The sequence below is a fragment of the Paralichthys olivaceus genome, chromosome 3 (assembly GCF_024713975.1).
Source record: "Paralichthys olivaceus isolate ysfri-2021 chromosome 3, ASM2471397v2, whole genome shotgun sequence".
Taxonomy (NCBI): domain Eukaryota; kingdom Metazoa; phylum Chordata; class Actinopteri; order Pleuronectiformes; family Paralichthyidae; genus Paralichthys; species Paralichthys olivaceus.
The window spans coordinates 26,372,193-26,384,921 of record NC_091095.1 but is presented as its reverse complement, the minus strand read 5'-3'; the positions used below and the strand labels follow the sequence as shown (position 1 = coordinate 26,384,921).

Here is a 12,729-nt window from a genome sequence, read left to right as displayed (position 1 = left end):
TGGTCAGGGGTTCAAGCAGTCGTCTCGCCAGTTCCTGCCCCTCGGTTGGGGGTTTCGGCGGGCGGCTCTCCGGTTCCAATCCCTGCCCCATGGTCGGGGGTTCAAGCAGTCGTCTTGCCAGTTCCTGCCCCTTGGCTGGGGGTTTCGGCAGTTGGCTCTCCAGTTCCTGTTCCTGCCCCACGGTCAGGGGTTCAAGCAGTCGTCTCGCCAGTTCCTGCCCCTCGGCTGAGGGTTACGGCGAGTGGCTCTCCAGTTCCTGCTCCACGGTCGGGGGTTCGAGCAGTCGTCTCGCCAGTTCCTGTCCCTCAGCTGGGGGTTTCGGCGGGCGGCTCTTCAGTTCCTGTCCCTGTTCCACGGTTGCGGGTCTCGTCTGGCTCCGCTTCAGTTCCTGTTCCTGCTCCACGGATGCGGGTCTCGCCTGGCTCCGCTTCAGTTCCTGTTCCTGTCCCACGGTCGAGGGTTTGGCTGGCGCCTGGGCAGCTGGGGCGGCGGTCGCTGTCGTCTTCTCCGGTGCCGCGACAGCAGCTGTCTTCTCCTCAGGTACAGCGACGGCAGCGTCATCGGTCATCTCCTCCTGAGTGTCGACCACAGCGGGAGCTTCTATCTTCTCCAGAGTCTCCTGTGTCTCAGCAGCAGCATAAGCTGCCATCTGCTCCAGAGCCTCATGTGTCACAGCAGCAATGTCAGTTGCTATCTTCCCCTGAACTCCCTTTGATTGGACTGCAAAAGCAACTGACTTTCCCTGAACCCCTGAGTACTGTTTCCCACCGGCCCCCGGGCCACCCACCCGAGCCCCCGGGCTCTGACTTTGACTGGCCTCCGGGTCGAGCCCCCGTGCTCTGTTCCAGATTCCCACCCTCCTCCCACCCCTCTCAGTTTCATGTTTAGTCCTCCTTTAAATTCAGGTATGGACCGTCTGGAATCCGGTCCTTGAGGGGGAGGTTCTGTCATGGTTATGGTTTTATTTGGTCATGGTTATGGTGTTTTCTGTCACTGGTATTGTATTCTGTCACGGTTATGTATTTTATTACGTTCCTCTCATGTTCCCTCCTGTGTTCCTCTCATGTTCCCTTCTGCCTTCCTCTCTGCTCCACCCTGTGATTCTCCTGTGTTGTTCTCTGTGCCCCTCTCCTGTGTTCCCCACCTTCTCCCTCACTATGTTTCACCCTGTGCCTCTCCTGTGTTCATCCCTGTCTTGGTTATTGTATTTTGTTCTCGTTGATAAGTTGATAAGTGTTTTCACCCTATGACTTCCTGCCCTCATCAGGTTCACCTGTTTGACTTGTGCCACCTGTCCCCAGTTACTCATCAGTTCAAGTGTGTATTTAAGTCTTTGTGTTCCCCCATGTGATTGTTGGTACGTCAATTCTTGTCATGTCCTGTTCGTCATCTAATCTAGTCATGTTCATGTGTCCCGTCACCTCTCAACACGTTTCCCCATACGTAAGTAGTTTCCTGTCCGTACTTGTTCCACTCCTGTTTTTTGAGTGCGTCTTTTGTTTAGTGAATATTTATTTTGTTACTTTTACCTTTTTTAAATAAAAGACACTTTTTGTTAAACCATGTTTAGTTTTTGCGTTTTGGTCCTTCCCTTCCCTTTTTTCCTACCGCGTTCATCTCCTCCCCACACACCTCCAAACCTGACACTGCTCGATCACCTCCAGAGAAATGACCTGCAGGAGGCCTATCAGTCTGGATTTAGAATGCACCATAGTACAGAGTCAGCACTTTTAAAAGTTTCAAATGATTTTCTCCTAGCCCCTGACCAGGGTCTTGTCTCCATGCTGGTCATGTTAGATCTCAGTGCTGCATTCGACACCATTGACCATAACATTCTCCTTCAAAGATTAGAGCAAGAGGTTGGGATTGGAGGGACAGCATTAAGCTGGTTAAGTTCTTATTTATCAAATAGATTCCACTTTGTTAGTGTTAATGATGAATACTCATCATACACAGACCACTTCGCTCCCTAAACTCTGGACTCCTTGTAATGCCTAGAGTTACTAAGAGTAGAATGAGTGGTAGAACTTTTAGTTACCAAGCTCCTCTCCTTTGGAACCAGCTCCCACTCTCAGTGAGGGAGGCAGACACAGTCTCTACATTAAGGCTAGACTTAAAACCTTGCTTTTTGATAAAGCTTTTAGTTCAACCCTGAACCATAGTCATCCATAGTTATGCTGCTAAAGGCCTACACTGCTGGGGGATCACCCATCAGGCACCAGAAACCAGCACCTTCTATCTTCTTCTCTCTTCTTCACTCTCTGCCTGATTTATTTTGTTATATATCTCCTTGGGTCTTCTCCTCCCGAAATTGGTCCATACTGTGCGGCTCTCCGGAGCCCGTCCTAGCTCGGGATTTCTCATCCAGCCAAATACATTAAATTTTAGCCCCATTCAGGGAGTGATACTCTAAAAGTAATTTTTTCTTGATCTTGTAATCTACGCACTGTGTTTGGTCAGTAAGGTAGTCCTCAAACCACTTAAATGATGCATCATCAAAAATGATTAAAAGTGTCTCATACCTCAGATAAATCAATAAACAATGCTGCTCAATGTTTCCTGCTATCAAGAGCATAGGCAATAACAATAGTTGCTGCTTTGAAGCACTATGGCCTGTTCTAACACCAGATTGATGGGGGCTTAAAACACCAGACAAAAAGTGTGGGCTGTTCATTACCAAAAGATTCCAACAACTTGGAGACATGGTAGTTTGGAGGTCTAAGGTTGTTCAGATGGATTGTGTCTTCTCCTTTATATCACAAAGGTGGATTTCCAGATTGGAATTGAGCCAGAGGAGTTGAATTGAAATTGTGTCAACTGCTCTGCAATAGTGGGTGCAGCGATCTTTAAAATAAAGGGTTTCCAACTGGTCTGTGCCCAGGGAGCTTTCCATGCATTTAGAATTGCATAGGGCATGAAGAACTTCAAGGCAGTTGATAGGTCTAAGAGCAAGAAAGAAAATGCTTGTGGATATAATAACCCATCATCCTCTAGAGTCTCATCCACACCATTGAGTTGGTCAAACAGAGGGCTGGATTTGATAAAATGATTATTAAAAACATTACAAATATCTGCCAGAAGATCTAGTGAATGCCTAGGCTATGTTTCTTTGTTTAATAGTTCCATTACATTTATTGTTAAACCAAGGGTTACATCTATTTTTAATCCTAAATCTCTTAACTGGTGCATGTTTGCCAGATAAAGAGACAGAAAACATTCCAATGGTACTTCAGCATCAAATATGAGATGTATAAAGGAGAGATCACCATCATGTAAATCACATAAAAATGCATGTACATCATCAAGTGGGCCCTCACTTCTATAGGAATTTAATTTTCAGATTATTTTATTTTTATTATCTTATTTCTGACAGCCCCATTAGGTCTCTTTTTCAAATGATACATTTATATTGGGGTGTACAGACCCAGGTTTAGAGAGGTCATTAATATTAAAAGAACTCTGAACAAAAGAGTGGCTAGAACTAGTAACTGGTAGTGTATGTTGACTACCACACAGGTAGGGGGAGCTATTAATGCATGATTTGTAGAAATATAATATTAATTTTGGGTTACTTCAGGGGTTGGTTCTTGGACAAAAAGCTTTCAATTTGTATATGATTTAGATTTGGTTTACGTTTCCAAACTGCTCAAGTGTATTTTATTTGGGGATGATACTACTTTATTTTACGCTGGAAAAATTTAACACAGGTGCTGGATGTGGTTGAAAAAGAAATAGACAAAATAAACCATAAAAAAAGGTTTAATATTAATAAAGTAGGATTAAATCTTGAACAACAAACTTTATGATATTTAGTAACCAAGGGAAAACATTGATGTATCAATTACTATGCAAGGTACTGAAATTTGTAGAGTAAAAGAAATTAGGTGCCATGATGAGAATTTGAACTGGAAATCACATTACACAAAGGTGAAAATATCTAAAACAATAGCTCTGTAACACAAAGTAAAGGATACATAAGGTAATCAAGCATTATACATTTTATATAACTTAATGATTGTTCCAAATCTGACTGACTGTGTTGAATTTTGGGGAAGTGCTTGCAAAATATAAATTAATTTCATTTTCATTTAACACAAAAGAGCCATTAGAATCATCAGTAGAAGTCAAAATAGAGATCCATCAAACCCATTATTCACTCAAGTTGTTGGAATTTCAGGAACTAGCAGATTACAGCATTCTGCAAGTAATGTATAAAACTCATAAAAAAAACTTTGCCTACCAACAGCCAGAAAAGATATGAACAAGAGAAAAAGCCACTATAAATTAAAAGGAACAGAGCTGTTCAAAAACGAGATTCATTACCAAATTGATGGAAAGTTGCATTACAGTGAAAGGAATCAGTTTATGCAACCATCTCAACAAAGAAACCAAATAATCTGAAACAAACATATATAAAAAAAAATCATTTAAAGCCAGTATGTTGAGGAAATACAATATGTGTTAATTAAGATTTTTTTCAGGTTAATTATTTTGTGAGATTTCTATGAATGGTATAAAATGAAGTGTAACCTAGAAACTAATAGAGGGATGCGAGGGGGTGTGTTGGCGTGCAACTATTTTAATTTTAATTTTTATTCAATTATTTGCTCTGTAAATTCATGTCTTGTGAAAGAGGGGCAGATTATATAACATTAATCATCTTACTGCTCCTTTTCAATTAAGATTTGATATTTTGTGTTTGCATTTAAATTGTTTTGTTTGGTTGATAAATGAAATAAACTTAATATAACATAAATATGCCTGGATAGAAGAAGGAGAGATAAATAGTGAGGAGTGAGTGATCTGAGCACATACAGGTGTGCTGGTGATTGTGAACAGTTACACACGCTACACACTAAGAGGAGTGGAACACATGTTGGATTAGCCAACATAATTCAGCCTCCTGTCTTTTCTAAAATCCAATCCAAGCCACAATCCCAAGTTAAAATTGTCTATAAAATGTTGTGGAAACTGCATGCAGACCAAAGCTAGGTGTGCAGACTGAGGATGTGGCTAAAACACTCAGCTCCACAACCAAGGTGGGAATGAGACCAGAAATAAATAAAAACTTCCCACAGTCAAACACTAAATAGGAGATTAAAATCGTTTTTGGTTCACTCAGACGTGTCATTCATCCCTTCCTGCACCACTATTCTTGTGATAAAGGTGGGGATTGAGGAGAACAATTCTAAAAGTTTTAAACTAATCACAAAAGAAGAAGAAGACTGAAGACTGACCTGCAGGACTGAGCTCATCCACCTTCCCATTCTCAATGGTTCCAAACACTGGAGCGTTGTCATTTTCATCTACAACCTTGATTCGTATGTCAATTCTTTTCTCTGCCTCGGCGCCACCACTGAATTTAGCAATACCTGACAGCTGAAACAGAAGTTATAATCACACACATAATCACCTTTGCCATTGATGTATAATATTGCTAAAGATCTTGGTACTACATATAAAAAACAGATATTGAATTGAACACAGGAAAAGTGACATGAAAGTCATAAAGTACAGAAAAAGAGAATAAAGTCACAGATCACTCACATTGTATGTATGAATGTTCTCCCTGTCAAGCACTTTCGTCACACGAATGAATCCAGTTATAGGGTCAACAACAAATACGTGGAAGGGAGGTTGGTTTGCACCAATGCCCTCAAGGGAGTACCGAATGTTTTTATCGTATATCTCAAAATCCGATCGAATCTGAAACAAGAAACAGAACAAACCAACAAAACAGAAAAACAGATCACTTCATTGCTCAAGAAGTACTAAATAAGAAAAAGTAAACAAATAATGACCATTCTTTGCTGTTGCATTACCTCTCTCTTTAATGGCTGGTGATGGTTATTTAGTATTTGTTCACCAAAATGTATTGACACAATTTCCTGAAGAAAAAAGGGTGATGAACTGATGTCTGTTTTCATTTTTAGATTGCTGAGGGTAATGCCATCTTCTCAATCTAAATTAAGAACTGTTATGCAGTGCATTTTCTATAATATAATTTAATAATATAATTCTTAACAAATAATTACACCTTTTATAATCTGCTCTCCATACTAAAATACATAGTTGGGGCTTATCAATACCTAAATAAATGAATAGTTCAAATAAAAGTAAATAAACAATGGCTCCAACTGACTAACTCTCGTGCAACATCCAGTGAATTTGTGTGTCACTCAGTGAAGACATTGCGATTCTACTGTTTCATTTGTTATCTTCTGCTTCAGAGTTATAGCGTTAAATTGAACTGTAGATCAGCCACTCACCCTGGCTATAGATTCCAGATGAGTGTAGTTTTCATTTTCTTTTAGAGGCTTTGGAGGGAGAATCCATTCTCTTCTTTTTCTTGATAGATTGTCTCCAGAGTTGGCCTTCACCACAGGAACAACCTAGAACCAGCAGATAATTTTGAATAGATTGGATAGGTTTCAATTTGACTAAGTAAATTATTGTTTTTCCAGAAGAGTATGTTACCAATATTATTTGAGAACAGTTTCAATGCTTAAAAAAATTATGCAAAAAAATAAAAGAACTACTGAGGTATGTCATAGTAGCTTGAGGTTCCATGACATATAAAAAAGTCAAATGTTATCATATGGTTAGAAAAATATAACAATGTAATAGAATGCATTTTAGCAAGTGTAGAGTGAATCCCTAAAGATTCTGCTCTCATTTGTCAGGGATTTGGAATTTTTTTTTTTTTTGAACAATTTATTTATTTCAATTTTTCAAACAAACAACAGTGATACAGGGCATCAAATAGCATTCTCGATCACCCTAGTGGTTAGCAGATTATATTCAGTCCTCTTGATGTTTAAAAGATCTAAAGTCGTATCACTATGAGTCTGAGAATGTTCCCTTTCAAGATTCCTAATCTCTGATTCAACTGTTTTGGTTTTCAGCATGTATTGTTTTTTTTTCCATGATGTATAGCTTATAGTCTCACCTCTCACATAAGCTTTTAAGGATTCCCAAACAGCTGTTGGTGAGGCAGTCCCTTTATTAATGCTAATAAAACTGTCCATTCTATCACTAATAAGTTTAACATAATCTACATCGTTAAGTAGGTGTGTGGGGAATCGCCAAAGTCTGAAATTACTAGTAGCGTTCTTTTGGGCCATCTGGAGCATGAGAGGAGCATGGTCCGAGTGAGTCATAGCTAGATATTCACATGAGGATATAAGGTGAAATCTGTCAGCATGAGTAAGAAAAATATCAATTCTAGAGTAGCTTTTATGAGCATGTGAGTAGAAGGAACACTCACGTACTGACTTGTGTTTATCTCTCCAGACATCTACAAGTTTGAAATCAGCCATTTCTTTTTTGAGAGTTTTCGCTGCTTGAGACAGAGCTTTGGGGTTAGAGGATGACCGATCTTTGGATGGATCCAGGACTAAATTCATATCACCACCTATGAAAAGTTCACTAGCATGACAAGTTAGTGTGAAAAATAAACTTTGGAAAAATTGAGGGCAGTCGTAATTTGGGCCATATATATTAACTAACGTGATGGGTTCACCTGATAGGGAGCCTTTAAGTATCAAGTATCTGCCCTGTTTGTCTTTTTCAACATTATCTACTTGTAGAGGGACATTTTTACCTATCAACGTGGCGACACCTCGGGATTGGATTGTGAAGGAGGAGTAAAAGGTCTGCCCTTGCCATTGGCGTGTTAGTCTAACATGCTCAGCATCGGTTAGATGAGTCTCCTGTAGTAGAGCTATATCTATTTTATGATTCTTAAGAAAGTTAAGTACCTTTCTGCGTTTTGACAAATCATTGATGCCATTAGTATTCCATGTCAAATACTTAAAAGCTACCGCTGTCATTTTTTCCCCCTAGATATCTATTTCTCCTATGAGGTGACGTAAGGTCCAGAAACAGGCAATAAATCCAGGCTATTGTTTTATCTAATGGATACATTTCTATGTCTTGTGTACAGAGTAAGGATGTAAAAGGAAAAAAGAACAAACATAGACTAAACGAAAAAACAAAAACAAAAAAAAAACAAAAAACAAAAAACAAGAAAACACCCCTCTTGCCCCACTCCCTCCCCAACTGAGGAAGTGCGGACCCTAATCTTCCTGACGCTTTCTTAACGCAGCTGAAACCTATATTGCTGCGTCATTAAATGGTGCCTAACCTCCTTAAAAATTAAGTAATCTATTAGCCATTAAGCCAAGTTCACACCAGAAAATTACAACTAGCCTATTTAAGGTGAGGGAACAATGTAAATAATAACAATTACCCAAAACAACGTCAGTATACACAAGTAAGACCATGTCTGTCTTAATATGGTGATTTGGAACATTTTATAAACATAGTTTAAAACACAAATGCACCCCCCTAGTAACCTACTTACATCTGGGGTCCGCGATAAAGATGAACAAGTTTGAGCAGTGTCCAGAAGGAGAGTGACAGCCAGGTTACGAGTCCAAAACGATGCCAACGGCAGACATGCAGTTACTCCAGGGAACAGTGACACCGCGTCGGAGCAAGAACAAAAATCCTCTGGCCAAACAGGTCCGTGTCATTCAAGCACTGTTGGGCGGTAAAATTGCACCAGCAGGGGAAATAAGTTTCTTCGGCCATCGGAAGTCAGTCCTGTCCATCTGCTGCTGATATAAGTCTTTGTAGATCACGGAACAGGGTCAAGATGCGTAATCCAGTTTACCTTGTAGTAAGTTAGACTTATGGCAGCACATCTGGGTGGTATCTCTTCAGATAATTTTCAGCAGCCTGAGGCGTTGTGAAGGTGCGCCGTCCCCCCTCCAGATCCATTATGAAAGTGGTTGGATGCAGCAGCCTAAAGGTGATGTTCTTTTCTTTGAGTTTCTTTTTCAGAGGTGCAAAGGCTTTCCTCTTCTTGTACAGGGCTGTTGACATATCTATGAATATCATTATGGCCGAGTTGCCATATTGTAGCAAACTTTTGTTTCGGGCTGCCTCGGTGATCTTGACCGTGTTAGAGAAGCGGAGCAGCCGGATCACAATGGCGCGGGGTCTGGCGCCGTCTGTTGGGCGTTGTAGCAGAGACCTGTGAGCACGCTCCACTTCAAAGATTTCCCCTTCTAAGTCAAGCATCTTGGGTAGCCATTCTCGTATAAATGCTACCGTGTCCTTCCCCTCCACTCCTTCTGGAAAGCCGACCAGCCTCAGGTTCTTCCTACGGGCTCGGTTCTCTTGGTCATCCAGTTGTTCCCTCAGGTCACTCAGTTCGCCGTCCGTAGTTTTTTTGTAGTCATCCAACTCACACTGCATGGCGGCTAGCGCGTCTTCAAACTCACATTGCTTCCCCTCGATGCTCTTTACTCGGTGTCCAATAGCTTCGTTGTCTTTGACGATCTTTTCCATTGTTTCGGAAAGCCTGTTTAAACGTCCCTCAATCATGGACTCTATCCTATTTATTCCTTTCTCCATTTCAGAGATGAACCACTGAGGCGCGTGCTGTGGAGGCTGGTCAGCTAGCCCGTCGCTGCTGCTGGCACTCGTTGACGGCACTTGCTTGTTATTCTCATCTTTGTTTCCGACGTTCTTTTTCGGTGGCATGGTCTCGTTTTCAGTGTTTCCACTTATTAGAGCACGGTTATCGTCGAGTTGACTTGGTGAAAAATCGGCAGAAGGCCAATTTCAGTAAGCTATTAAGCGGAGCACGGCACCATGCGTCTGCTTCCTAAGCTTCCATAACCGGAAGTCCTAGGGATTTGGAATTTTTAAGTAAAATCTCTAACAACCATTAGAGATTTTGAAAGTTTGATTCATATTTATTGTTTGATGATTATTTGAATTATTATGAACTACATGCTGAAAATTATTATCAAAGCTGCAGGGGAGAGTCCCAGTGGTACTGACTTGTTACTCACTAAATACTGACCATAAATTATTCATGTGTTGATTGCTGCATGGTTAAAGAATACAGGTGTAACCTAGACTAGATGATTAGCAAGAGCAGAGTTGCATGAGCTGCTAAATTGAGATTGGCTAGTCAAAATTAGCCTACATGCACTTCAACACTGAACTGTGTTTGTCAGCAGTATGGACTGCATTTCTATGTCGTTTTTTAGAATTAACGAACGACCACTCAAAGTGCTATAAGTCACTTTCAAACACACACATTCAAAAAGCCATTCTATAAGCAACGCTTTTCTATTAAACATTATTCACATTCTGACAGGCAATTTAGGTTTCAGTATCTTGCCCAAGGATACTTCAAGATGTAGACTGCAGGGTTTGCTGTCATGCAGCAGCCTTCCTACTCTGCTATTTTTATTTTCGATAGTAATGCAAAAATCAAAGAATTTTAACCTGAGCAGATTATGTTTTTCAACCTGTGTCACTTTTTTCAGTGGACAACAGTTTTTATTTGTACTGAACAGTTTACAGGGACTTCTGTGGGGAGTTAGCTATCAAAATGTAATTTTAACCTATTATTACAGGTGGGAGGCTGATGCAGATGTTTTTTTCTATTCTATGAGAACAGATACTGTAAGGGTGTGTGTGAAAACAGCCACCTGTCTGGTCCTGTTTAGCTGCTTATGTTCACACCCAACCACTCCTAGGACATGTATGTATGGGTATGCCAAAACAACAAAGGAGCTATGAAGAGAAGAGAAAAGGGAGTGACCTCAGTATGACTCACAACCACATTAATTAAAAACTGCTGAGCACAAAGAATGTAATGTCGACACTCGTGATAGATACTGCTTGTCTTCACTCTTCATCTGAGAAAATATGGTTGGTGCTGCTTGAGTCATTATTTAGTGATGAATCATTGAAAGTCATATAATAAAGTGGGAGAAGAACATGGCTGAGATCCAATTTAGCTCAGAAATAAGGCCTTGGGCTACAAAGCTGCTGTGCTAACATGTTCTGGTTAGAATCATCCATTGAGTTCCTGAAGAACTGGTTGGTCATATAAGGAGGTGGAACAACTTAATAAGACCTGAAGATGAATTCTCATCTGCATACAAAATTCAACTAAGTATCCCTTAGAATTCAGAACTCAGAAATCATAACCTATTGTTAATACTGGGTCCATGGCATTATGTATTACAATATCTTAATCCATAAATGCTTCTGTTTTTGAGAAGTGTACTTTTGTGATCCAGAAACATTATTATATTATATAGTTAATATACAAATGGAGATTATGTAATATGATCTTTGATTTTCACATTTTATGATTTAAAGAAAAATATTCATGGCAGGGGTTTGAACCTTGATTTTTTCGTTAAATTGAGAATTTTGGAATGGGCGATTTTGCCATGTACAGGTGGCTGTGCTGCCATACCAGCCATATATTTGTGAGGATCAACATAAAGAAGATAATTGACCTATGATGCAAAAGATAAACAACCCTAAACTTAGTTTTTGACATAAGATTATTATTTGAACAGGTTTATGATCTGCCTGACATTGAAACATTAGAAATCATGATTAAACATCCAGAAACAATGAGAACAAGTAGGAAGAACAAACATTTGCAAATCAATTCTGGTCCTATGGCTAAATTGAATATGTCTGCCCATGTACCTCCAGAATAAGTGAAGTTGTTCATTTCTGAGTGTTAATTTAGAAACATTAACACAATTTAACACAGACAACTTATATCCCCCAACTCCACAGAGACTCGATATACCACCAGACAAAATCAACTTACAGTTCTAAACTCTCAGTTCAAATCATATTCGTGGGAAAACAAATAAGGTAAATGAAACAGGAGACTCCTTCAACACTCACCACAAACAGTAGCAGAGCAAAAACCGGTGAAGAAACTGTAATCATGACTGGAAAAAAGTCCAACTATCCACAGTTAACCAAAAGAGTCCAGGTGAGAGCTGCTGTCTGACTGTGAACAGATGGTGGCGAGGGGAGGAGGCTTATGAAAGAAGAGTGCTACACCACGCAGATACACAGTCTCACTCACACACAAACACACACAAAACCTAAAAGAGAGGGAGGGAGGGAAATAACCTACCTGCTCTTTTCCTGTGTAAAGCATTATTGCAAATTTAGCTTTATTTCACCGTTTCAAGTTTTTTCTGCATTCTTGGCAATTTAGTTTAGATATACTTTATTCATCCCACAACGGGGAAATTTACTTGTTACAGCAGCAGAAAGAAAGTGTAGTATACACTACAGAAATAAAAATGGAAAAGGCAATAACACAAAAAAAAACCAGACAGAAATTTCTGTAACCTACACAATAAAAAAGAAAACAATCGACCTGCAAACAGACAATGTGCAAAAGGGTACTAAGGATAAAAGAGTGGCATGATATAAAAAGTATTGTAATGTACAGTGACCATAATATAAGTTATATTGCAAAAGTAAGTGACCATGATATAAATAATATTGCCAAAGTAAGTGAGCATGATATAAATAATATTGCAAAAGTAAGTGACCATGATATAAATAATACTGCAAAAGTAAGTGACCATGACATGAATAATACTGCAAGGCATAAATGAAATAAAATGAAATAAGAAAATATTTCGATGTAAAGTGACCATGATATAAGTACTATGGTAAGATAAGTGTATCCATGATGATATAAATAATATTGTACATTGTAAGTGATCTTAGACATTGTAAGTGGTAAATGTATATAATTAAAATATTAGAAATGTAAATACGGATAAATAAAAATACAGCCATGGTGAGTAGTAGTGAGTCGAAACATGAACAGTAACAGGAAACTACAACATTATCAGGTGGTGCAGGTGT

The 12,729-nt window shown here is 39.5% G+C and overlaps 1 protein-coding gene across 2 annotated transcripts in view; it reads right to left on the bottom strand.

Annotated features, from left to right (window-relative positions):
- The window catches only part of dsg2.1 (desmoglein 2, tandem duplicate 1), a 34,638-nt gene extending 22,739 nt beyond the window's left edge, over nt 1–11,899 (bottom strand). The window contains exons 1-4 of one of the 2 annotated variants that reach the window (XM_069522659.1): nt 11,743–11,899; nt 6,270–6,392; nt 5,548–5,706; nt 5,238–5,379 (exon numbers count right to left, since the gene is read on the bottom strand). In XM_069522659.1, coding sequence (XP_069378760.1) covers nt 5,238–5,379; nt 5,548–5,706; nt 6,270–6,392; nt 11,743–11,787 — 469 coding nt within the window. In that variant the 5' untranslated portion in view covers nt 11,788–11,899. The remainder of the gene's footprint in view (nt 1–5,237; nt 5,380–5,547; nt 5,707–6,269; nt 6,393–11,742) is intronic. The other variant, XM_069522660.1, reaches the window with a different exon arrangement.
- Between the last annotated feature and the right edge of the window lie 830 nt (nt 11,900–12,729).